This window comes from Verticillium dahliae, genomic scaffold (genome assembly GCF_000150675.1).
Source record: "Verticillium dahliae VdLs.17 supercont1.20 genomic scaffold, whole genome shotgun sequence".
Taxonomy (NCBI): domain Eukaryota; kingdom Fungi; phylum Ascomycota; class Sordariomycetes; order Glomerellales; family Plectosphaerellaceae; genus Verticillium; species Verticillium dahliae.
Genome location: NW_009276967.1, coordinates 114,318 through 136,588, shown reverse-complemented (window position 1 = coordinate 136,588; position 22,271 = coordinate 114,318). Strand labels below are relative to the sequence as shown.

The following is a 22,271-nucleotide window of genomic DNA, read 5'->3' as shown; positions in this document are numbered from 1 at the left end:
CGGTCCAAGGCGGCAGGGCCCTGGATCCCTGTCCATCCGTGCTTTGGCGCCGGGTTATCTCGTCCCATCTGCATCGGCAAGTCGCCCGGAATCTGTGATGACGGAGTGCGGCATGCTTTTTTGGAGGGGGCAGGTCGCGTGCGGCGTGGCGCTGCAGCGTCCCCAAGATGCTTGTTTGTCCATGGCCCATTGATTGCCCATTGCTGGTGGGAGGCAGACAGGGCTCGGTCTCGAGATGGACGGGCGGTAGATGGGATGGCCCTGCAGTGGCACTGGGTGAGGCCCGACCGACATCGCTGCTGCTCGCGGCCTGTCCCGTCGCCCTTGCTACGCTTTTCCATTTTCCACTCCCAGGGAATGCACGCACACGGCGAGGAAGGAGAGAGTGGACTGACGAGAAGGCCGTGGCAAGAGCTACTCGGCCGAATCCCGACATCGGACACCCCCCCCCCCCCCTCTTCCTCCCAAGCGACCGCCAGAAACGCCAGCCATAAACCGAGCAAAATTGAGAGAAGAAAGGTTCCGACGCCTCGGGCTGCACTAGTACCATGTCTACTAGGCTTGGCAGAGACATCTGCAACTTAAAGCCGCAACGCAACCTCATGCCTGGAACGGATTGACATCCGCCCACCCTCGACCCATCGCAACCTACTAAGCTACATCTTAGCTGAAGCCTTGACACCAACGCCCCCCGCCGACCAACCAAGTCGGCCCTGCTCGTTATCTCTACCATCTCCGTGAGGCTCTACCGACCGCCTGCTCCGTAGCATGACCATCCATCTCTTGTCAGAGCTGTCGTTTCGACACGTCTGAACCATTCCCCGCGGCCTCATCACCTCGCCCCCCCCGTCCTCCCTCCATCCCGCCCACCTCCCCTCTCGCCGTCGGCCACCCCCGACGAATCCCGCTCTGCCATCCCACTGTCCATCCTCCCACTGAGCCGATTCTTTTTCGCAGCTCCATCAGCTACATCAGGCTCCAGATCAGAAACGAAATCCCGCGCAAATCTCGGTCCTTTGAGACCACCGCCTCGGCCACCCGCCCTCGGAATTTATTTTTATCATCACCGACCGCCGCACATCACCAATCCACCGACAACGGACAACCCCCCCCAGGCTCCGACGACGAAAACACCTCAAGATGAGCTCCACGCCAACCTGTCTCGACTTGGACTCGACCCGACGGGACATGCGCAGCACAGCACAGAACAAAGCACGAGCACGAGCACAGCACCTCCGGCCGTAAAGTAATGCCTCAAATCGTGTCCACCGGGTTTCCTCTGCCCATGAGCAACGGGGCCGAGGACCCATCGGCCTCGTTCGCGTGTATGTGTCTACTCTATTACGCATCCAAACCATCATGCTCAATCAACTTGGCAACCGCCTTGAGCACGTCGTTGTCCCGCAAGTCCACCTCTGGCCTCTCCACCTTCAAACGGATCACGTCGTCCACCATGCCGCGGAGTCGCGACACAAGCACGCCCACCCTCGCCCATCCTCGCAGCCGCAGCCAGCCGTCCACCACCAACCCCCGCCCCATCGTGTCCAGTTCGATTGCGCCCGAAAAGAGCAACAGCGTGAACGCATTGAAGGCTTTCCGCGCAAAACCCACATCAGTACTTTGTCGCAAAGGAAACCCCAGACCCGGATGGAGTACTTACGTGTGAGATCGCGAATGAACGTCTTGCTCGTCGAGATGAGGCTGAAGTACGACATGAACGCCGCGCTGCCGGAGAAGCTCTGGCTACCGAAGATGGTGCTGCTCGGGTGCACGAACACCCGCCCCTGCTCCTCCGTGAAATACTTGATTGCTCGCGCCTCCGGGTCGAGCTCGACCGCGCCTGACATGGAATTGGCGAATTTCTTGTCTGGAAACTGGATCCGCGCAATCTGCGGGCTGAAAGCCGATGCTGTGAGCGCACGCAGCATGATTCGTGATGCATAGCCCTGTGATGCCGGTGCCTCGCCTCGCGTCTCGTGGTCGAACGCCACGCCCATCTCGCCCAGTGCGCCATAAAATTGCTGTCGCGTTGCGGAAATGTCTGTGAGCGTCAGGTAGGACAGGAAGTTGTCGTCGCAGAAATTGCGAAGCTGCCGCGGAGGTGTTCCGTTGCGCTTCATGCTGTCCCACTCTTTGTATGCCGCCAGGTCAGTGAGCAGATCACCATCGCCTTGCTCGAACCGCATGCGAGCCTCCTTTGCCAGGTCTCGTTTGTCCGGCGGAGACAAGAATGGGCTTCTTGTGCTGAGAATTGCTGAAATGGTAACGCAGTCGTCGAGACATCCGAAAATGGACCCGTACACCATGAGCTTGGCGCACCGGAGGTCGGCCGGGATCATGGCCAACTGTTGCCCGAGTGCCGTGAGCTCGTCCCCGTCGAGAGCGCCCATTCGTCGCAGCATTTTGATGGCCCCATCCACAGCCGTGCTCGCGGGCGGCGTCGGCGATCGCCCGAGAAAGGCGGCAACGTCTCGCATGCCCATGGCACGTACCGACAGGCACATTTGCTCCAAGGGTACACGCCTGATTTCAGGTTCCGGCCGCTCCGCCATTTGCATCTCCAAGTTGCGCGTGTACAGCTTGTAGCACTTTCCAGCCTGTACACGGCCTGCACGACCTCGCCTCTGCTTACAAGCTGCTCTGGATGCCCACATCTCCTCAAGCTTCCTCATGTTGTTCTGTGCGTCATAGGTCGTCTCCTTGACCTTGCCAGAGTCAACAACTGCCACGATGTCGTCGATTGTGATGGATGTTTCTGCGACATTCGTTGCCACCACAACCTTCCGCTTGCCTGGGGGCGCCCTAGCAAACACCCGCTTCTGTTCCCTCGTCTCCAGAGAGGCGTGTAGGGGGAGAACATGCAGTGACGAATTAGATGAAAGTGCCCGGCACGTTTGGCTAATCTCGGCAACGCCAGGCAGGAACACCAGAATGCCTCCTTCTTTCTCCTGGTACGACAGCTCGAGATCAATGGTCGAGATTGTCTCGTTCAAAAGGCTGTAGTTGATACGGTGACCGAGCTTCTGGATTGTCTGGCCCAGAGTTTCGCTTCGTGAATCATATGCGTCTGCTTTGAACCCAGTCATACTGATAATGTCATCCATGTAGTAGTCTTCCACGGGGTAAGTCCGGCCCTCGATCTCTACGAGACCAACTCGGAGGCCCTGTGAGCGGAAATAATTCTCAAAGGAGGCTGCGTCGAGCGTTGCACTCATCAAGACGAGCTTGAGAAGATCCTTGCGCGTGGACATGACCTCCCTCACTATGGTCAGCAGGAAATCCGTGTCCAAGCTGCGTTCGTGAACCTCGTCAATCACGATGTGACTGACGTCTGCCAGCGACGCTATCACGTCCTCGACCCGTCCCCCTGATGTCTGGAGGCGGCGCAGAAGCACACCAGTCGTCACAAATGTGATGCGCGTCTGTTGGCTTCGTTTTGACTCGCCTCGAATAGTGTAACCAATTTCGTCTCCAACTCGCGAGCACCGCTCTTCTGCAACGCGGTCGGCAAGACCAAGTGCGGAGATTCGCCTCGGCTGCGTCACCAGCATGTTGGCGCTTGTGCCAAGGCCTTGGTTATATAGGTCGTCTAGGAGGAACTGGACGGACTGGGTCGATTTGCCCGAACCTGTCTCTCCACTGATGATGGTCACATGGTTCTGGGCAACAGTCTGGATGATCTTTTCGTGGACCTGCCATGCGGGAAGTGACTGTCTCTTCGCCATCATCTTCTTGTACTCAGGGGTCTCTTGTCTCTTGAGCCATTGGTCCCGGCTGCGGGGGTTCGGCGTCCAGTCTATTGGCCTGGGTTTCCTGGAAAGCTTGCCGCTGTGTCGTTGCAGCTGAGGTACGGTCCCAGGGGCTTCGGAGGCGGTGGAGCTAACAGATGAGATCTCCACCAGCTTTCCAGGGTTCTCAATGATGCGGTTGATGTTTTGCTGAGCCCAGTCGGCCGCGACGAACACTTTCATCGGATCCGCGCCATAAGCCTCCTGAACATAGGCCAGTGTCTGTTTGATGACCGAGAGCTTCGCCTGGGCGGGCAATTGCGCCAGCACCGTGATGACGAGGTGAACAGGATAGCTTGGCGACTTGCGGATCTGAAGGACCGTATTCACGTTTGTCTTTGACCCATTTGTTACCGACTCCAGCTTGACTTGGATAATATCTTCGGACATCTTGGTGACAAGGTCGCCGAATGAGGACTCCATCGCCACAACCTCGTCATCCCAAACCTCGTCTGCTGTCATGTCTGGAGGGAGAATGTCTGATGGTGCTATCGCAGTCCAGTCTTCAATAGACTGGCCCAAGAGCCGGCATTGCAACGTCTCAGCCGCCTTGCTTTCATCACACCCAGTCTCCTCGAAGATGCGTGCACACAAGTCCAAGGCATATCCAGATTCGGCCAAGCGCTTCACAGCAGCCTCCTTCTTGAGGTCCAGAGATCCGACTGAAATGCCGGCGGAATAGCTCTCGGGGAGAGCCCAAGGAGGGATGTCGTCTTCGGGCACGTGAATCAGGAGCCATTCCAACGTCTCTTCGCGATCCTTGCAAATGTCCACAGCCTCTTCAATGTGGCTACGTCGAAAGCCTAGCTTGCTGAGGTCTTCGACAACGACCTGTCTCTGCGGAGGAGCCATGAGGACCTTGTTCGGGTTCCAAACGACATATTTCTGAATCAGAGACTCGACCTGGACTCGGGATTTGCGGCCCATCTCGATCTTGGGCACAGAGGTCCACCCCTTCATGGGGTTAAAGGAGCCAGCGCCGCTGCCGCCGGCGAGCACAAGGCCAGCAGCGCCCGGCATGGACTTTGCCTTCTCCTTGACTCTCTCGATTTCCTTTCTCTTCTTTTCGGCAGCAGCCTTGGCTTCTTGTCGTTCGCGGATCGTCTTGAAGGGGTCCGCATCGTACATCCAAGCCTTGCCTTCCTTGACGTCCTTTTGCTTGAGCGCCTGAAAGTCCTTCCAGAGAACCTTGTAGTCGGGAGGCAAAACGGTATGCTTGTTCTGCATGCTGCAGACGCGAAAGAGACCATACGTGGCAGCAAAGTGCCGGGCCTCGAGGGCAGTAGGCTTGGTGAGCAGATGCAGCAGGTCGGCGGGGATCTTAAACGGCTCCAGCCTGATCATCTCCTTGGTCTTGGGGTCCTTGGCGCTGAGGGTGATGAGACAAGAGTAACCCTCGGGCGTCTTGCGCATGTTGTAGTCGGGCTTCTCCCACTGCTGCTTCTGGCAGTACTCGTTGAACAGGTTGACGGGCAGCTTGCCAGTCCAGGATGCGCCGCCGATGATCTGTTTTGCCGTGGGCTTCGGAGGGCCGACCGGGCCGGCGGCCTGTTCGATGAGAGACGGGGCGCCTTTCTTGCCCTTGGGCGCATCTTTGTCCTTGGCCTTATCCTTGCCCTTGTCCTTGTCCTTGCCGGTGGCAGGCTGCGAGGCCGACGCCTGCGAGGCGGCCTGATCCTTGGCTTTCTTCGCCATCCTGGGGTAGATAAATATGGTGGAGAAGACTGCTAGTAACTCATGTGCGGCATGATGCACTGCAGCGTAGGCGTGTTGGTGAGAAACTCGGGATGAAGATCGTGAACGGGGGCAACTTTTCTCATGTCTGCCGTCTCGGTCTGTGTCTGGTCGTCGCGAATGAGTTTTAGTGGGGCAGCAGCGATCAGTCTACTGCGGCTTGTGCACAGCGCACTGCGACCCCGCGAAAGCTCTAGTGGGGTTTAGGTAGAGCCTCTGACGGTTCGCAAGACGCCTGCAGTGACGCGAAATAATGCCATCGACATGTTCGTTGGCTTCGTTGGCCGCATTGGGTACACGATAACGGCACCGGTTACGATGCTACCACATACACGAGACGGCAACATCCTCAAACTACGTTGACCGAGGCCTCTGAAGACAACGTCAAGAGTGGTCCCGCAGCGATGGACAAGCTCAAGCAGGCTTCCGATGAAGCAATGACGCGAGACGAGCTCGTGAGCTCAGCATCAACACAAAAGCAGCGCAATGCTTGTAAGAAGCTCCAACGCCCTGAGGAGTGCTCTGTTGAGGTCGGAAACTAACCGCAACCCCTTCAAGTCTCCGAGCTGATGGCACCGAAGCCCAAGCGAGCGAAACCCTCCCCTGCCGAACGTCCCCAAGCACCACATCTCGACAGGTTTCGCGACAACCTCGGCGTCTACATTGACAACCCGGCCTCTTTTCCTGCGTCCCAGGTCATCTACTACGACGATGACTTTGTCGCGATCCACGATCTATACCCCAAAGCGACAGTGCACGCTCTGCTCCTCCCACGATCCCCGCAGCACTGTCTCCTGCACCCCTTTGAAGCCTTTGAGGACGCAGACTTTCTAGCTTCCGTGCAGAAGGCGGTGCGCAAGCTCGAAGCCCTCGTCGCGAAAGAACTCCAGCGCAAACTCGGACACGAGAGCAAGGCCGACGCCAGGCGCGAGGCCGTGCTCAACGGCCATGTCGAGGTCGACGGCGACGAGCTGCCGCCCGGTCGAAACTGGGCGCTCGAGGTCAGGACGGGGATCCATGCACATCCGAGCATGAACCATCTGCACATCCACGTCTTCAGCAGGGACATGCATTCCAAGTGCGTGAAGCATCGCAAGCACTACAACTCGTTCAACACGCCCTTCCTCGTTGACGTGGCAGATTTCCCACTGGCAAAGGATGACCCGAGACGGCACCCAGGCCACGAAGGATACCTGAAGAAGGACTTTATATGCTGGCGTTGCCACAAGAGCTACAAGAACCAGTTCCAGCAGCTCAAGGCGCACCTGGAAGTGGAGTTCGACGAGTGGAAGAGGGAATAACGGCCTGGTCCCAAGAGAGATCGCGGAGCGCTGGAGGAAAATTTTCAATTTTTTATGACGACAGTGGAAAGAAAAGAAGACTCGGCAAGAAAAGAAAAAAAAGAAAGAAATACAGTGATCAACCCGCGTCATCCCGTGCTAGCATTGAGTGTGCGTCCCTTTCCCATTGTGTTGTCCGGACGCCTACCCTTCCATTCCTGGCCGAACGCAAGGCTTGTTTCTGACAAGCATGGTCCTGTAAACATGTGTGCAGAACTCGTACCATGTCTTTTGCGTGGTGGTTCCGAGTCCGTTTGCCCTGGGAAGCACGTGTCAGCGCTCGAAAAGAGAAAATAGACACGTTGATTGAGGGTAAAAAAAAAAGACAACTCACATTCAAGCCTCATCCTGCTCAGCCTCTGGCGAAGCAGCACTCTTGCTCCGGGGCGACTCATCGGCCGCAGGCACGTCGGCCTCGGACGCGGCAGACTCTGGCTCCTCGCGCTCCACGGCAGGAGAGGAAGCAGCGGCGTCGCTCTTGCGCGGCCGGCCGCGGCCACGACCGCCCTTGGACGGTGTCTGCGTGGTGCCGGCCGCCTTGGTGGTCGACGCGGCGGGAGCTCCGGCGGCGTCGCTCTTGCGAGGCCGACCACGAGTGCCCGTCGACCGCGTGTTCATCGCCGACGTCGACTTGGAGACGCCGGCGGCGGCGGTGAGGACCTTGGGCTTGCCGAGGCTTCCCTTCGGACGGCCTCGTCCTCGACGCGGCGTGCCATCGTCAACTCGCTGCTTCTGCTTCTTCTCCGAGTCGGGCTTTCTGGGGCGGCCGCGACCGCGCTTGACGGGCTCGGCTGGGGCTTCTGATGCCATTGTGGGCGGTGATTTTATTGTGTGTGATGGTTTTTGCTTGGAATCAAAGTTGAAACCGATTATGGAGGCGTCGATGAACGTGAATTGGGAAAGAGTTTGGAGAAGAGACGTGGTAACGCGTGGGTGATGCAAGCTGCAAGAGGTTCTCAATTTACGCGGGGAGCTAAGCGTGTAGAAAGTATAGAAAGTCGCGTCTCCATCCCCAGTGGATACCTGTGCGCGTGCAGGTCAATCAGCAGACCCCTGTCCCCGGAGACGAATGATTCAAAGTCAAAACGCCTCCGCCTTTTTATTAGCCACTGTGCTGAGACTACTTTACCACAGCATCTCTTCGGTAATCTTGTTACCCAAAGCCCCATCACAATGGCAAATCTCGTTGTTCACTTATTCATTCAAGAGAGTTTCTTTTCAACGCGCGGTTGCAAGTTTGAAAACATGTATTTTGAAGCGCTGATCAGACAAGAGATGCACTGACGCGCAAGGCCTGACAATCGCGTGTTGCTTCCTGACTCGGTCGGTCTGCTTTAACCTCGACCAAGCGCACGTAAAATAATCACAAATCATATACATGCATGGTATCCAGCCCACGAGCCGAGTCGCATTGCTTTTCCATACCTTTTCCAGCATCCTCTGCCGGGGGATCCCTAGATTTTGAGGCCTAGTGTCGCATTGTGCCAATCTTCTAGATCTTGACCTTGCCACTGGCGCCGCTCTTGACCCTCTTGGCCACGGGGCGGTTGATGTGGTGGTCGGGGATCCAGCTCTCGTCGTAGCCCTTGCCGGAGCCCGTGGCCGCGGCGGAAGAGGCCGAGTCCTGCTCGGGGACGGGGACGGTGACATTGACGGTCCTGACCTTCTTGCCGCTGCGCTTGGCCTGGGGGAACAGGGCCTCGATCCAGGTCTTGTAGACGAAGTAGAGAGTGCCAGTGAAGGCAGCGCTGAGGAACAGGTACAGGAAGATGCTGTGCACATTTGTCAGAACGGCGCGCAAAGAAAATCAAAGGGTTTGCTCGAGACGTACATCTGGGGGTCCAGAATGCTGGTGGGAGGCTCAACCACGGCGGCAGGGGCGTTGTAGGCAGGCAGCTGGAAGACATCGCCCTTGGCGTTGCTGATGACGGCGACAAGCTGAAGCTTGACGTCCTGGGGCTGCATGTCGAGGGCGAAGGAGTAGGGCACAGCCTTCTTCTCCTTGGGCTCGATGGTCAGATCGTAACGCACAGCCGTCAGGTTGCGGACAATGACCTCGGTAGCAAGCTCCTCGGCGCGAGACAGAGAGCCGGCAACGAATGCGACCTGAATGGGGGCATCCTCGTGGTTGGTGATCTCGACGACCGCCTTGGTCGGGCGACCGTTGACAAGTTTCACACCAAAGATGTCGGCATCGGGAAAGGTAGCCTCGACGTCGGCAGCCAGCGTGGGCGCATCGGCAACGGGAGCTCCCTCCTGTGTCAATTGGCGTCAGCGGCATGATGCGAGGGTCGCGAGGGTCGCCGTCTCAGTGTAAACTCACAGGCACAGCATCCTGGGCGATGGCGCCAAAAATGGGAAGGGCGAGGAAACCCAGAACAGCAGAGGTGAATTGAACCATGATGGTATTGAAGAGGCCTTGTTGCAGAGGGAGGGAGGAAGAGGGCTGGATTGGATCGAAGAGGCACGGGGCCGAGCAAGAAGAGGAGAACAAATGACCTAGGGCTTTTCCCTTTCGTTTCCAGCGACGAGCTTGTCTGTCTGTGTGGGGGAGGTAATGGAAGAGAGTTTAGGCAGTGGTAGGAATTTGGGGAAGCTCTGGGGTGGCTGGTGGCTGGCCGGCTGCGTCAAAATACCCTCAGTAGAGACACTGCCCGTGCGTGCCCTGGAGTCAGCAATGTGGCCAGAGTGCAACGTCCCCGCAAAGGGGCGAAAAGCAGGGCTCCACCTGCCAGCCACAGCGCACGCCATCCGTCTCATAGCCACTCTTGGCTGTGGACATCGTGAGCTGCCCGTGGCATGCTTGCCATGTTGACCACGTCAGGAGCCGCAAAGGTTGACCGAATATATGTCTTTTTTGTTTCCTACTGACGAAGCAACCAGGCCATGTCCGCTGCCCCTTGCATGGCCCGCGCCAGCCGGTCTTTAATCACGTACATAAAAAAATTACAACGCCCACGTCCAAAGCAAATATTACTCATAGACTCTTCTCCCATGTGCAGTCCCCGAGGCCCCAACTCAGCACGTGGCGGATTTTCCCCGTGCATCGTCCATTTCCGTGAACTGGCTTGCTGTTCCCTCTATGCCTGGATGGTAACCTCATCCGTAACGCCCGAGCTCGCTGGCCGAAAGTGGTGTAGCCAGAGTCGCAATGTAGAATAACAAGAACAGAAACAAATAACGGATAAGGGTGCGAACACCCTCCTCCAAGCGTGAAGGAAAAGATTCGTGGGTCTCGTCAAGTCGTTTGATATTAGTCGTAAGGGGGTTGGGGGTCTCTCTTCCTTTGGGCTCCGTTTGGGTCCATGTCGGACAGTGTGTGCGGCCGAAGAGTCGAGCACCGCTGGGTAGGTTCGGATGGCATCAGACTCTGAGATGGACGAGGCAGGATGAACCTTCTGGCTTCCGAGCTCATGCGTTGATGAGCTGGCCTGCCTTGGCCGGATAGTTGAAGGCACCGAGCTCGTTCTCATAGCAGCCGAGGTCCATCAACGGGGACGGATGGCCGGTGGATGAACGAAATGGGACAGTGAAGCCCTTCTTGAGTTCAATCTGGACGTACTCGGCCGCCCGCTTGTATCTCTTGTCGACATACTTCTCAAAGACAGCCGCGTGGTGCTCGCGAGGCGACTCGCAGCAGGAGAGGATAAGGCGCACGAGTGACTTCAACTGACTCCAGGTGTATCCCGAGTAGTGAACATGGGCCTGGGACTACAGAAAAACGTGTCAGCAAGAATGTCATGCACTGGATCGCATGCATGGCGCTGTTGGTGACTTACCCAGTCGCCCTTCTTCAGAATCAGGCGGGACAGGCAATGGGCGCCTGCCGCCAGGAAGCTGGGCGGGCTTGCGACGAAGCGCTCGTCCATGATGGTTACTTCGAGGAAGTACTTGGCTAGGGTGCGTGTCTCCAGATCGTAATCGTCGGCTTTGCTAATGCGTCTGAGGAAGCTCATTGGACCAGGCCATCCCAGCTCGAAGCCCAGCATGCTCAGCATGAAGCGCTCCGCCTTCAGGATTTCCTCAACGGCGTACGATCCATCAACCATGAAGACAATCTCCTCGAGCGAGGGGCAGTTGATCTCTTCATACTTGGATGCGAGCAGCAGAGCGGTGGCACCAACGAGCTGGAGCTTGCCGATAGAAACAGCCTTGAACGTCAAGAAGCGGTCGATAAAGTTGACCGTCAGGAAAAGAGTTTCTGGAAGGAGACTGAAGCGTGCATGCACTTGCACAAGCCAGTCCATGAGGACTGAGCGCATAGACCACTGGATCTCGGACTGGTGATCCATGTAATGGGGATCGGGCATCATGCGTGTCTGTGTCGGTGTCAGTAAGCTATTTCGAGGGTACGACACGAGAATGATGACGACTGACCTCGAGTTCCTGAAGATACTCAAAGATATCTTCGCCGTACTCTGCGACCATGCAGACATCCCAGAACTCCTCCTCAACCTCATCAGGAGTGCGATGGTACTCGACATGCTCTTTCGCTGCCTGGAGCTCTCGCTGCACGAGTTCCGTAAACTTGGGAGCAAGGAGGGCAGTCGCACCGCTGACGGTCATTTCACCACGCGACTTGTAGGAGTGGGCCGTCGTGTATCCCTGGTCATCGTAGAGTTCTTCTTCCTCAACCTCGTCCCAATACTCCTCGGGTTCCGACATGGGAGGAGCAGGCAATTGCTCAGGCAGAGCGAGATCCAAGTTCCGGTCCAAGTTATGTGAAGTCTCGCCACCAGTCTCGGGGTACTGGGATGCGGCTTTGTCGTCGTATCCACGGTCTTGGGCAGAGTGGCCGTTCCCTTCGATTCCTTGCAACTGCTGGTCGAGGATGTGTTCGAGGGCATCCTCGTAAGCGGTCTCGGTAACGTCGTCGAGGTACTTCGACTCTTCGTGGTCGAGAGGCTCGGACGTCTGTGCCGCGAGGTACCTGCTCTGGGTGCGTCGCAGCGGTTGTTCAACAGCCTCGTTCTTAAGCTGAGGCTGAGACTTGTGGTGGCGAGGCTGGAAGGTTGTCATGGCGGGTTTCGCGGGGGCGAGGTGGGCCACAAGGTCAGCCTCTTCATTATGGAGAAGAGCGCCGTTGTCAGCGGACGGCGCCATGTTCAGATTGACATCCAACATGCTGCCCAGGTTCGCCTGGACTTCGTGCTCGGCCGAGAGGTGTGCAAACGATGTAGGGTCGAGAATCGACTCTCCCTGGAGAGTGTCGACTGAGGTCGAACCCACCAGCTTGCCATCCGCCGTCTTGGGTCTCGAGGCCTGCACGTGTACGAGTTGAGCCTGCGACGCGTCGGGTCGCGTATCATTGTGGACAGCGAGCTTGTTCTGGCTGCCAACATGCATGGCTGAGGCCATCGTCTTCAGATTGCCCTTGGCGGGTTGGGAAGGAGCAATCGATCGCTGTGCGGGCTTGGAAAACCCAAACGTAGTTTGCGTGCTGAGGGTGTTCTTGTCGGCAGCGACGGGAATCTTGCCCTTGGTAGCGCCGACACCGCCGTTGCCCGAGGTGAGGCCCTTGACAACATTGCTCACATCGCCAAAGACGGTGCGCTTGGCAGCGGCCTGGAGGGCACCATTGCGTGAAGCGGCTTGAAGGTTGCCTGTAGACTTGTGGCGCTGGTGTCCAGACTGCTTGCTCGTGACCGTCATGTTCTCGTTGCCCAGCGCGGGGAGGGCAGCGCGAGGTCGTTGAGGCTAATTGTGGAATTGAATGTCAGAATGGCTCTTTCTGTGGTGATGACAGTAGTGATGAATTGGGAGTGATGTGAATGTGGGCAAGAGGAGAGTTGGGTTGGGCTGGCGGAGGTACAGAAATTGGCAATTACACGGAAGAGGATAAACTTACTCTGGCGTCCATGTTGATTATAGTGGTCCAAGCTTAGATATGCTGTGTGAATGCTGCGCGCTCTTGCAATTCCGACGACTCCTCTGAGGATTGGAAGATAGTCTGGTAATTGTCAAGCGCCGAGTCTCAACCTTCGCTCAGTGCATCGGCGGTATTCTGCTCGTCTTTCTGTTCGAGGATAATCCCGTAAACAAGCTGTTGCCTACTGCTACGTCGGAACGTGAATCCTGGTGCCGAAGCAGTACCGGGCAGTCAAGTCGTCGGGTGAAGAGCTGCTGGAAAGAAACAGTTCAAAGGCTGCCTTGTCGAGAAAAAGAGGTGAACAGCCGAGTGGAGGGGAGATGGATGGGTTGGCTGCGAGGTTGTCGACGTCGTCGTGGTTTAGACCTGGCTTGCCGCGAAAGGGGCGACTGTGATGACAGCCAGTAATTACCTGGTGGACGTTGGGGTTGGTAGGGGAGTTGGAGGAGGGAAGGATATGGATAAGGCGAAGGGAAAGAACCAAACCATGGGGCAAGAGGTGTGCGCTGCCTCCCCTAGGAATGCGGTTGTTATACGGCCGGTGCCTTTTTAAGAGATGCAACGGTGGAAGGTGAGATTTGTTTGTTTACCATGGGACCTGGCAGGCACAGGAGCTTCTCCAGGATCCAGAGTTTGGTGGGGACCTGTCTAGCCAGGAACTGACCACTGACGCGGTCGCACGTGCTTGGAGCTCCAACAGACGCGCTCCGGATTGGCCAACCATGTGGACCCCTGTCGCCCCGGCGATCCCAAGGGAAGCCGTAGCGTCCGTCGTCATTCCGGAGCTCTAGAGCCTGCCAGCCAGCTGCCATTGACGAGGCTCCAGACAGCCACTGACTCCTACCCAAAATGAGACGCAGGCATGCCGATATGCGACGCGGCCCACGCATAAAAATACTGCCGAGAAGCTTGTGTTGGCTTATTCGTTGGACTAGCCAGGAGATAGGCACGCCCGCATGTCCATCCTGGGAGTAGCTCGTCGAAACCCTTCTCAACAATCCCAATGGAGTCCACGGCACGCCTCGAAGCCGGCAGCTGTGTCGTCAAAAGGAAGGAGAGCAAGCGGATACTTCAGCATTCGTACGCTATGCCAGCTTATTGATGCTACACAGATTGCCGATGCGATGCGCTTTTGGCATTGTTCGGATGGGGCTCAACGAGAAAAGCCTTGTCTATTGTCCCAGCAAAGGCAAACTTGGTATCGAGATCAGTATGATTCTCATCCTCCGCGGGCCTTTACGAGCCAAATGGCTGTCTCGGGTGCGAACTTGGATGCATTTTAAAAATCCCACAGGTCTGTTCTCCACGTGTATCAGAGCGTTGTGCATCCCCCGAAGTGGCCGGACATTGCTAATTAGGAAGAAGCTCCCTTGACAGCCAAGCTAGCGCATATTCCGGTGTTGTGGGTTGGAATTCGTTTTGAACAAGAACGTTGGCCAACGAGACTCGTATTCACCGAGGCATCAGTAACAAAAGCACTGCCGCTCTATGCCTCTTCGAGCCTCAAACAGAGAGTCGAGAGGCCGTTACAAAGGGTTGCTGATCCGACTCTTTGCACTTCTCAAACTCGCGGGCTTGCTGTCGACACCTCATGTGTCTGATGTGGGTCACGACATTCTGGCAATCGCCAGGCGACATCCCCACTCATTCACGCAATATCAAGTTGACGGTGAGCGCGGCCATCGCCAGTCGGAAAAACGATCCTTCATTCCGATTAGTCTAGTGGTTAGGATATCGGCTTGTCATCGCTCTTCAAGGCAGACTCCGCCGGGGACCGGGGTTCAATTCCCCGATCGGAAGACATCTTTTGCTTTTTCTGGTCAGGGGAAGACACAGCATATTTGCAGAACCAGGGCGTGTTCGTTTTTTGGGAGGGGCACAACTTATTGGCTGGGTGGCCTACGAAATGGCAAAGCCCGAGCACGTGAGAATCGTGGCTTGTGATGCAGTGGCTTCGATGCTTATTATGTGGCTTGGGTTTGGGGTCTGCGTTTGCGGCTGCACGGACCCTTACATATCATCTATCTGCGATGACACTAGTACGGAAATGGAAGACTGTTGAGGCTGTCGCGTCTCCCTCATAACATCATAAAGGACAACATTCAGAGCGATACGGCCGAATAGCTACCAAGTTACTTTTGACTAGTGTTTTGCGATTAGCAAAACTCTGGAAAACATATCACCAAAGAGTTCATGGAACTTTCTTCAATGACAAGTCTACTCAGAACCCAGAGTGTCAGCTGACCATATTTCCAGCTGTTTTCGCGTTGTTGTGCTGGACCCGGCACGAGAGTCTCGCGAGGTCACCTGACCCATTTCCCCCTCCAAAACCGCCATATTTCCCGAGCGTCAACTTCTACATCGGCTGGTACGACGACGTCGCAAAGGATGAGTCGGCGCGCGCTGACCCATCGCAATTCCCATTCGTATATATGTTTCCAGTCGACGCAATCACGATGCACAAGCTATTGCCGTCGCTGGCGCATTTTGTTCGGTGCTCAGAAGGGTAGCAGGCTGGGTCAGCAACACAGTACGCGCTGTCTGCTCACGTTGCCGGAGTCGTCGGGCGGTTGGACAGGAACAGCGGTCGGCTTTTTTGAGACCGCCAACGGCAGCCAGTCGCATGGTGCTGTTGCACCGCCCTGACGCAGAGCGTGTTGTTTGTTTTGACTCGGGCTGCACCTCTGTGAGGTGAGTGCAAGGAGCTGGGGCTCCTGTCCATGGTCGCGCGCATCCGCACCGCATAACGAACGAGCTGGCCATGTTCCATTGTGGTGTGCGCGCAAGAGTGTGAGTGTTGTCGCTCGTTCACAAGCTGACCTGCGAATTGGCTGAGGCAAGGACTGGCAATCGATAGTCTGCATGAGGATGGCATCACCCCCTCACCAGAACCGCCACGCAAGCTGCGCTAAGGTCGTCTCGAAGCGTCGGGGACCACATTATCGCCCCGTCTTTCGTGAGCGGACCTAGGACATGCTGTGCGCATGTCTGCGGAAAGAGATCAGTCGTTTGCATGGGCACGCGGCTCTCTCATCTCTTAGGACAGCAAGGTGCCTGTCTGTCCGTCCGTCTGTCTCTCCATCGACTTGGCTCAACTACGCGCTCCATGTCAGATCAGCCATGCTGCACCTGCACCGTACGCGCTTGCACGATCGAGACTGTCCGGCGATGGATGCGACCCTTGTCGCTGTCTGACGCCAGTCGCAAGACGGGGGAATTGCGCTGGCACTGTGCAACACGAAGCCCCGATGTGCGATGCGCATCGAAGCTTCGTCACGGAGAAACCAAGGGTCGCGGACGTTCGAGCACAAATTGTTCATGCATCGCAAGGTGTGGGAACGAATTTCCTCCTTCACAGCCGTTCATCCTCATGCAGGTGTGTGAGTTTTCGCAGGTTTCGCAACGGATGGTCCAGATGCGATCGAGCGCCGATCGTCCCGGGCGCATTCAGAATGTGGATGGCCAGCTGGCTGGCTGCCTGTCAGCGGCCGAAACCTAGTCATCATGAATGACTAGCATATTCTGTCAAAGATGCAACGTACTCTAATGTTGGAAGAGAGAGGTGGAAGGAAAAAGAAAAAGAAAAAGTAAAGCATCAGCTGCAAATCTTTCTGATGCCGTGTGCGCAAGGACTACCAGGGCTTGCAATGCGCTGCCATGCGATGCGACACCATGCGATGCGCCGCGCTGGCAGCAGGCCTTGGGCAGCCGTCGCAAATCGCAAAAAAGATACAATTAAGGTCGCATCCCATGGCACAGTTCAAAGCAAGCGCACATGGCCTGCATGCACACCGTAACTTTGGTCTGCAGGGCTTGCTGGGCGCGCCGGCGGGAGGAAGGTACTTGTACAGAGACGAGTAAGGTACGACAAGCAAGTGCTTCTCGGATGCAGTAGGAAACTCTCCGGGGCAGGCACTGCACAGAGAACAAACTATACATCTGGCAAAGCAGGGAGGCACCTAGGTAATAGATAGGTATGGTACCTACCTAGGTGAGGTACCTAGGAAGGCAGGCAGGTGTTTTCCATTTGCTTCGGGAACACCAGACGGAATCTCGTGGCAGAAGCGGCCCTTTGCGCTGTCAATCATCAATTGAGTGACCTCGGGATCAAATCATGTGCTCCAGTACCTAGCCAAATACCCTTGTCCGGTACACCATCGCATCCCCATGCCGCCTTGCGGCGCTCGCTGGCCAGTGGAGAGAATGCCGGAGAAGCATCTTGAGGAGCGGTTTCTCGATGGGCGGCCAGGTGGCCAGGCGACTTTGAAACAAGAGGCCGGGGTACTCAATCTGACGGACTGGAAGCTTGTGCCTGCCATGGGCCACTCAGCGTCTGGCAAAGAAGAACCGGTCGTGGCCGATCAGTGCGTTGTTGGTGAACAGTCGGCGGTCCTCGCAGAAAGACTGTCCGGACTAGGCTGTACCTGATACGACCACCGGGGCCATCTCACTTCGGATTCCGTTCGACTGGAACTGTCGGCCAGTCGCTGGCTGGTGAAGCATGGCTTGGCAGAGCAGAACGGTAGGCAAGTCGGTACATACCTGCGTACTGGCTGAGCAAGATGTGGCCGTGAGGTGGGGAAGATCGAGTCGCCGAGGGTCCTGTGCTCAAGTTTCTGGGTGTCATCCGGCCTGCCGCGCTTCCCTTCCCACCCACCGCTCACACATCTGGCGCCTCTAGTTGGACAAGTCACCCATGTCATTGGCCGGGACCAGGCGGTCGTGGTCGTGGCTCTGAGTCCTGGTTGCATAACACCATAACCGTGATCGCTCCGTTGTTTTCTTGTCTCACGCCCTGTTATTTACCTTATCAAACAGTGGCTGCCTCTTCGGGCGACTTTGAAGTGTGAGCCAAGCGCAGGTGGGATGTGCCTGGCCTGGTGCCTTGGTAGAGGCCTACCTACCTAGGTAGGCTGTCCTCATTGATGGCCGTCATCCTACAGTGTACGATGAGCCTGAGAGTATGCCAACCTTGCAAGCCATTGGCCAAGAGCCATGGTTCGGGGCACAGAGCGGAGCCAGGTAGAACGCCATGTCCTCAATCATGAACTGTTTCTGTTTCGTACCTGTTTTTTGCGTGAAGAAGACAGTGACTGAAGTGCTGAAGTGCGCGCGAGGGGGCTGGCGATCTGCTGGATAACAAGCACAGTTGGGCGCTTCCACAAGCGCGCATACATGACGCTGCTGAAGTGTACATCGCTGACCAGCGGGAATGAAAGCACCACCCGATCCTTGCTACCTCAGGAACTTGGGGGGTGGGCTGTGAGGTCAGAACCCTGGCTGGTGCGCTCGCCCGTAGTGCGCGAGATGGCAAATGTCTCTCGAGAGGGCGAGGCGAGGTGTGACAGACCAGAGCAAAGCTGGGCCGGTCGGAAGGGGGTAGCAAACCGTGAAACGAAAGGGAAAAGGCGGGTGAGCTTGTCCATTGGCGCATGAGCTTCCGAGTCGTCCTCTTTTCACGCCCAGCGTTCTTGGTCCGAATGCGCCTTACCAAATGCGCCGGAGTGCTGAATTGGACCAGTCTGGGAAAGGGCACCACCTTTTACCTGGGGACCACCTGCCTAGGCAAGGTCGAGATGGGCTCTTCTTGCTTCGAGGTAAGGTCCACCCACCTGCGCGCACTCAGACTCAGATACCAGTGCCACCAGCGGGCGGCAGTGGGCCATGAGGCAGGGGTGACAGAGGCAAGCGAGTGAGAGTGGGCAAGGGCAAGTGGGGTCAATACCTTCCCAGCTTGCACCCCAGGCGCCAACCCTCCCAGGGGGGCAGAGGGAACAGCCGGTGAAGGTGATTACGATTGGAATTGCGACAGCAGAGGGGTTGAGGCAAACGACTGAGGAGTGCTCCTCCATGCGTGCGTGGGAGAGGGAAGAGGACGGGGATGCCGGGCTTAGCAGAAAACCTCCTCGACGTGTTGGCGATGAGGGAATGTAATGGTCAACAGTAGGCGGGTAGCAGGGAAAGTAGCACCCTGAACCACCCAAGTGCCCACGCCACCCACGCAGCTCGCGCACTGTGCGGCGGCCCTGGCCGTTCGTGGCCTGGCAGGGTGTCACAGGGCCTTTAGGGAGTGGTGAGCGCCATTCCCAGTGGATGACACCGCTGGACAGCGCACCACGACCGGCCGGCCCAGGGGTGCAGACCGCAGTGCAGACCATCAGCCGTCGACCGTGGCCAGCGGACCGCAGACCGCAGACCGCAGATTCAGAGACAAAATCGAACCTCGCTGGAACTCCTCTTTTCCCTCCCATACACACAACCCACGGATTGCTCCTCCCGTAGCCATCCTTCAACGCCATCACCTTCTCGTTTGGTGAGTCTTTCCCATTCTCTCGCTCTATGCGATCATGTGAGTCCTCTGCTTTGCCCTCTCCCGCTCAGTCTCGCACTCCCATCACCCCGGGGCTCGCTCCTCAGACCCGTCCTTCTTGTCCTGCCCAACCTCAGGTGTGCCGACTCACGCAATGCTGGGCCTGACATCCGATCGTTGTCCTCTACCCATTCCCCCAATGAGCCATCTGCTTCATCCGCTTGCTCATCGCCGTTACTTCGCGATTATCAATACTGATCGGGCATTCTCGACAGCAGTCTCGAGGAAACTCCAACCCCGACCATTCCCTGATATCCTGCCGACTCGTAGTACCAATAACCGACAATACTTCCGACAGACCGCAATACAGGGCACGCATCACTGCGAACCCGTCCAAGCCCCGGTGTGACAACACTCTAGAAATAGTCAACGACTCATTTCTGGGCTAGAGGGTCGGCATCAAGCAGAGGTCAAGGCACCAGTCGCTGCCGGGCTGCCACTCTCGTCGCTTCGGCCTCAGGGCGGACGTCCTCACCCGACACCAACCCTCAGTGGACCAACAGGCTACTGTTGTCCCATCCTCCAACAACCATCTCCGACAAACTTCATCCTTTACACCGCAACACATCATTGTTCCCACAGCGAGGTGAGGCGACAGTCAAAATGGCCTCCGCATCCCCTACACCTGCTGCGAACTGTGACCAGGCCGTCCGTTCCGCTACGGGCAGTGTCTCTCCTCACCAAGTCGCAAGCCCGAAGAAGGTCACATTCGAACTCCTCTTCACCGAGACGCAGGTTCGTGGCCGTCTTCCAATGCGTGTCGATATTTTCCCCCATGATTCTACCGACTCCATTGTCACCACTGTCAAGAACTTTTACGGGCTGTACTCGGGCCCGACCGGCTCCCGAGGCGTCAGTTTCGAGGATCAAGACGGCACTACCCTCATCGCCCGCTACGAGAATTTCCGCAATTGCATGACTGTCTATGTTCGTGTCATTGAGGATGCTCCCGCGGCCTCCTCCAATTCCTTTATTCCTCCAGCCTTCAACTCGGCCCCCAATCACACTCAGCCCTTCTATGGGACCGAAGCATACCCCCTTCAGGCGCCGCCGCACTTCACGTCCGAGTTCACAAGGACCGCTTCGCGGTCGCCTCGGAGGCGCAGTCCTTCTCCCTATGGCGGGCACGACCGCCGCAGCGCTTCAGCCAACGCGAACCCGCGCACGACCAAGAAGAGTCGATCACGCTCCTCGAGGGCCCGTGATCCAGCCGCCCACCCACACGCCGAACTATACAGTGATAGCATCAACGGCTATAGCAGTGGCGACGGCGCGCCCGGAAGTACCACCTCCGGCAAGGCCAAGGAACAGCTCGGCAACACTGAGATTAGTCTTGAGAATATTGTCGAGGGTGGCCGTCGGAAGAGGGCCAAGTTTGAAAGTTCGGTAAGCTTCTCCACGAATCGTGCTTCCCTTCTCGATTGACTCGTCTTGCTGCTTGTGGAACATGGCTGATCTCGGTTCCCTTTTCTTCTTCAGGAACTGCCGCTGTTCGCACCCCCGCAAATGCCAGCCGCCACATCGAACCCATCAGTGTCGCCTGCGCGTCGCATCGAACACCAGCGACCCTCAATATCCCATGCGCAGCAAGGCCAGAATCCATTCACGAACCCTATGCCACTGCAGTCCCCGCAAAGCTACAACAACGGCTTCGGGCAGGCTGCTTTCTACGCAACACCCGCCTCTGACACTCGCCGCGCCCGCAACAGCATCAGCCACAGCGGTCAAGGCAGTGCTCATGCTGGTATGTCTGGCATCCTGCCGACACCAGACCCGACTGTCGGCAGTTGCATGTCAGAGGAGGACAAGGATGTCGCCATCCAGCTAATGCGCCTGGGTGACATGTCAAACATCTCTCACGGGCGAACCTCGGCGTCGACTCTCGATGACACATTCAGCGGTCGCGCTGACGCTGCCTCGTCGACTGGTGCCACTAGTGAGGGAGACAGCGACAGTGAAGAGGAGCTCCCTGAGGCTCGCCGCCAGAAGCTCGATGCCGCTGGGACTATGCGCAAGATTTACCAGACCACCGAGAGCCACTTTATGCCTCCGAATGGCGGTCTCGACAGGGGCGCTACCCTCGGTGAAGACGCCGCGACCCGACCTACCCAACAAGATGAGCCTCCTATGAAGCCATTGAAGTCCAAAACGGCCCTGCCAGACATGCCCAGGCCTAAAGTCTTGACCTCTGCGGTCAAGACCAGCAAGACGTCAAAGGCAAGCAAAGTGCCTCGTCCTGTTGGTACCACCAAGTCGAAGAAGCCTGCTGCTTCTGTGGCAAGCAACGGCCCCATGTCGCCGTCCTCGCTGCCTCCGTCGCGAAAGCCGTCTGTCACAGCTGGCGTGCCCCTTCCACCGGGTACCGTCGACGAGGAACAGCTTGACCTCTCTGCCAAGCCGCGCTGTCAGCGCTGCCGGAAAAGCAAGAAGGGCTGCGATAGGCAGCGTCCTTGCGGTCGCTGCAAGGACGCCGGTCTCAGTGCCGACCAGTGCATCAGCGAGGACGAAGGTAACGGCCGCAAGGGTCGCTATGGTCGCCACATGGGTGTCCCCATTAAGATGGAGGACATCGCTGTCGGTCCATCGCATCCCTCTCTCATGCCTTCAGCAACTCCAGTGTCTGCTGCCACTACTGCCGCCGCCGCCGCTGCGGACAAACTGAAGAAGCGCAAACGGTAGAATTATGACACAAATCATAGCCTTCAGCTTGTGTCTGCATCCACAATTGATGCGCTTCCGATGAGGCAGAGCAGACTAGGGCAGGGCGCAGCAGCCGTGAGGTCTACGATTCTTTTTGTCAAGGTCACGGGGGTAGGACGGGGAATCGGGAAGTAATCGAGAGGACCTGGCAAGGTCACTTTCACTCCTTGATGGCGTTTGGAATGGTGTGGCTCAGCGGCAAGCAAGCAAATCATGACGGTTTCCTTATTCTTTTCTTTCTTGTCCTTGGTACTCGGTTCCCCGCCTGGAGCCAGCGACACCAAGCTGGCCAATGATCGCAATAAAAGCTGTGTGGGACTGCGGCAGAAAAGGCGTGCCGTGTTGGAATACACGCATGCTGGATGACGGCAGGAGGCGCAGCATGGGCGTGGGATACGCCGCGCTGCACGGCAAAAGGCTGAGGCGAGATCGGATGTTCTCTCTTGGCTGGACAGAAGGGGGTTGGGTTG

General features: G+C 57.1%; 7 protein-coding genes and 1 non-coding gene across 8 annotated transcripts; 4 read left to right on the top strand and 4 right to left on the bottom strand.

Annotated features, from left to right (window-relative positions):
• Nucleotides 1-1,341: 1,341 nt before the first annotated feature.
• Nucleotides 1,342-5,483, bottom strand: VDAG_08338 (pre-mRNA-splicing factor ATP-dependent RNA helicase PRP43; the record flags this gene model as incomplete). The annotated part of the gene is made up of 2 exons (XM_009660063.1): nt 1,342-1,592; nt 1,661-5,483. 2 exons carry the CDS (start codon nt 5,481-5,483, stop codon nt 1,342-1,344), a joined length of 4,074 nt encoding a protein of 1,357 aa, XP_009658358.1.
• A 443-nt stretch (nt 5,484-5,926) lies between these two features.
• On the top strand, nt 5,927-6,823 carry VDAG_08337 (uncharacterized protein; the record flags this gene model as incomplete). Its single annotated transcript, XM_009660062.1, has 2 exons — nt 5,927-6,014; nt 6,081-6,823. 2 exons carry the CDS (start codon nt 5,927-5,929, stop codon nt 6,821-6,823), a joined length of 831 nt encoding a protein of 276 aa, XP_009658357.1.
• A 375-nt stretch (nt 6,824-7,198) lies between these two features.
• On the bottom strand, nt 7,199-7,672 carry VDAG_08336 (uncharacterized protein; the record flags this gene model as incomplete). Its single annotated transcript, XM_009660061.1, has 1 exon — nt 7,199-7,672. The coding sequence occupies one exon, from the start codon at nt 7,670-7,672 to the stop codon at nt 7,199-7,201; it is 474 nt and encodes a 157-aa protein (XP_009658356.1).
• A 682-nt stretch (nt 7,673-8,354) lies between these two features.
• VDAG_08335 (signal sequence receptor alpha chain) lies at nt 8,355-9,263 on the bottom strand (the record flags this gene model as incomplete). The annotated part of the gene is made up of 3 exons (XM_009660060.1): nt 8,355-8,634; nt 8,694-9,118; nt 9,186-9,263. 3 exons carry the CDS (start codon nt 9,261-9,263, stop codon nt 8,355-8,357), a joined length of 783 nt encoding a protein of 260 aa, XP_009658355.1.
• Nucleotides 9,264-10,273: 1,010 nt separating this feature from the next.
• VDAG_08334 (G2/mitotic-specific cyclin-3) lies at nt 10,274-12,514 on the bottom strand (the record flags this gene model as incomplete). Its single annotated transcript, XM_009660059.1, has 3 exons — nt 10,274-10,573; nt 10,642-11,181; nt 11,240-12,514. 3 exons carry the CDS (start codon nt 12,512-12,514, stop codon nt 10,274-10,276), a joined length of 2,115 nt encoding a protein of 704 aa, XP_009658354.1.
• Nucleotides 12,515-13,675: 1,161 nt separating this feature from the next.
• Nucleotides 13,676-14,490, top strand: VDAG_08333 (uncharacterized protein). The gene has a single exon (XM_009660058.1). It carries the CDS (start codon nt 13,688-13,690, stop codon nt 14,012-14,014), a length of 327 nt encoding a protein of 108 aa, XP_009658353.1. The 5' UTR covers nt 13,676-13,687; the 3' UTR covers nt 14,015-14,490.
• On the top strand, nt 14,440-14,531 carry VDAG_20225. Its single transcript has one exon. It is a non-coding gene; the product is annotated as a tRNA-Asp (tRNA).
• A 5,173-nt stretch (nt 14,532-19,704) lies between these two features.
• Nucleotides 19,705-21,780, top strand: VDAG_08332 (uncharacterized protein; the record flags this gene model as incomplete). The annotated part of the gene is made up of 2 exons (XM_009660057.1): nt 19,705-20,487; nt 20,581-21,780. 2 exons carry the CDS (start codon nt 19,705-19,707, stop codon nt 21,778-21,780), a joined length of 1,983 nt encoding a protein of 660 aa, XP_009658352.1.
• Nucleotides 21,781-22,271: the final 491 nt, after the last annotated feature.

Bases quoted from the DNA above. Each gene is read 5' to 3' on its own strand.
- VDAG_08333 (XM_009660058.1), top strand. From the start codon at position 13,688: ATGTCCATCCTGGGAGTAGCTCGTCGAAACCCTTCTCAACAATCCCAA.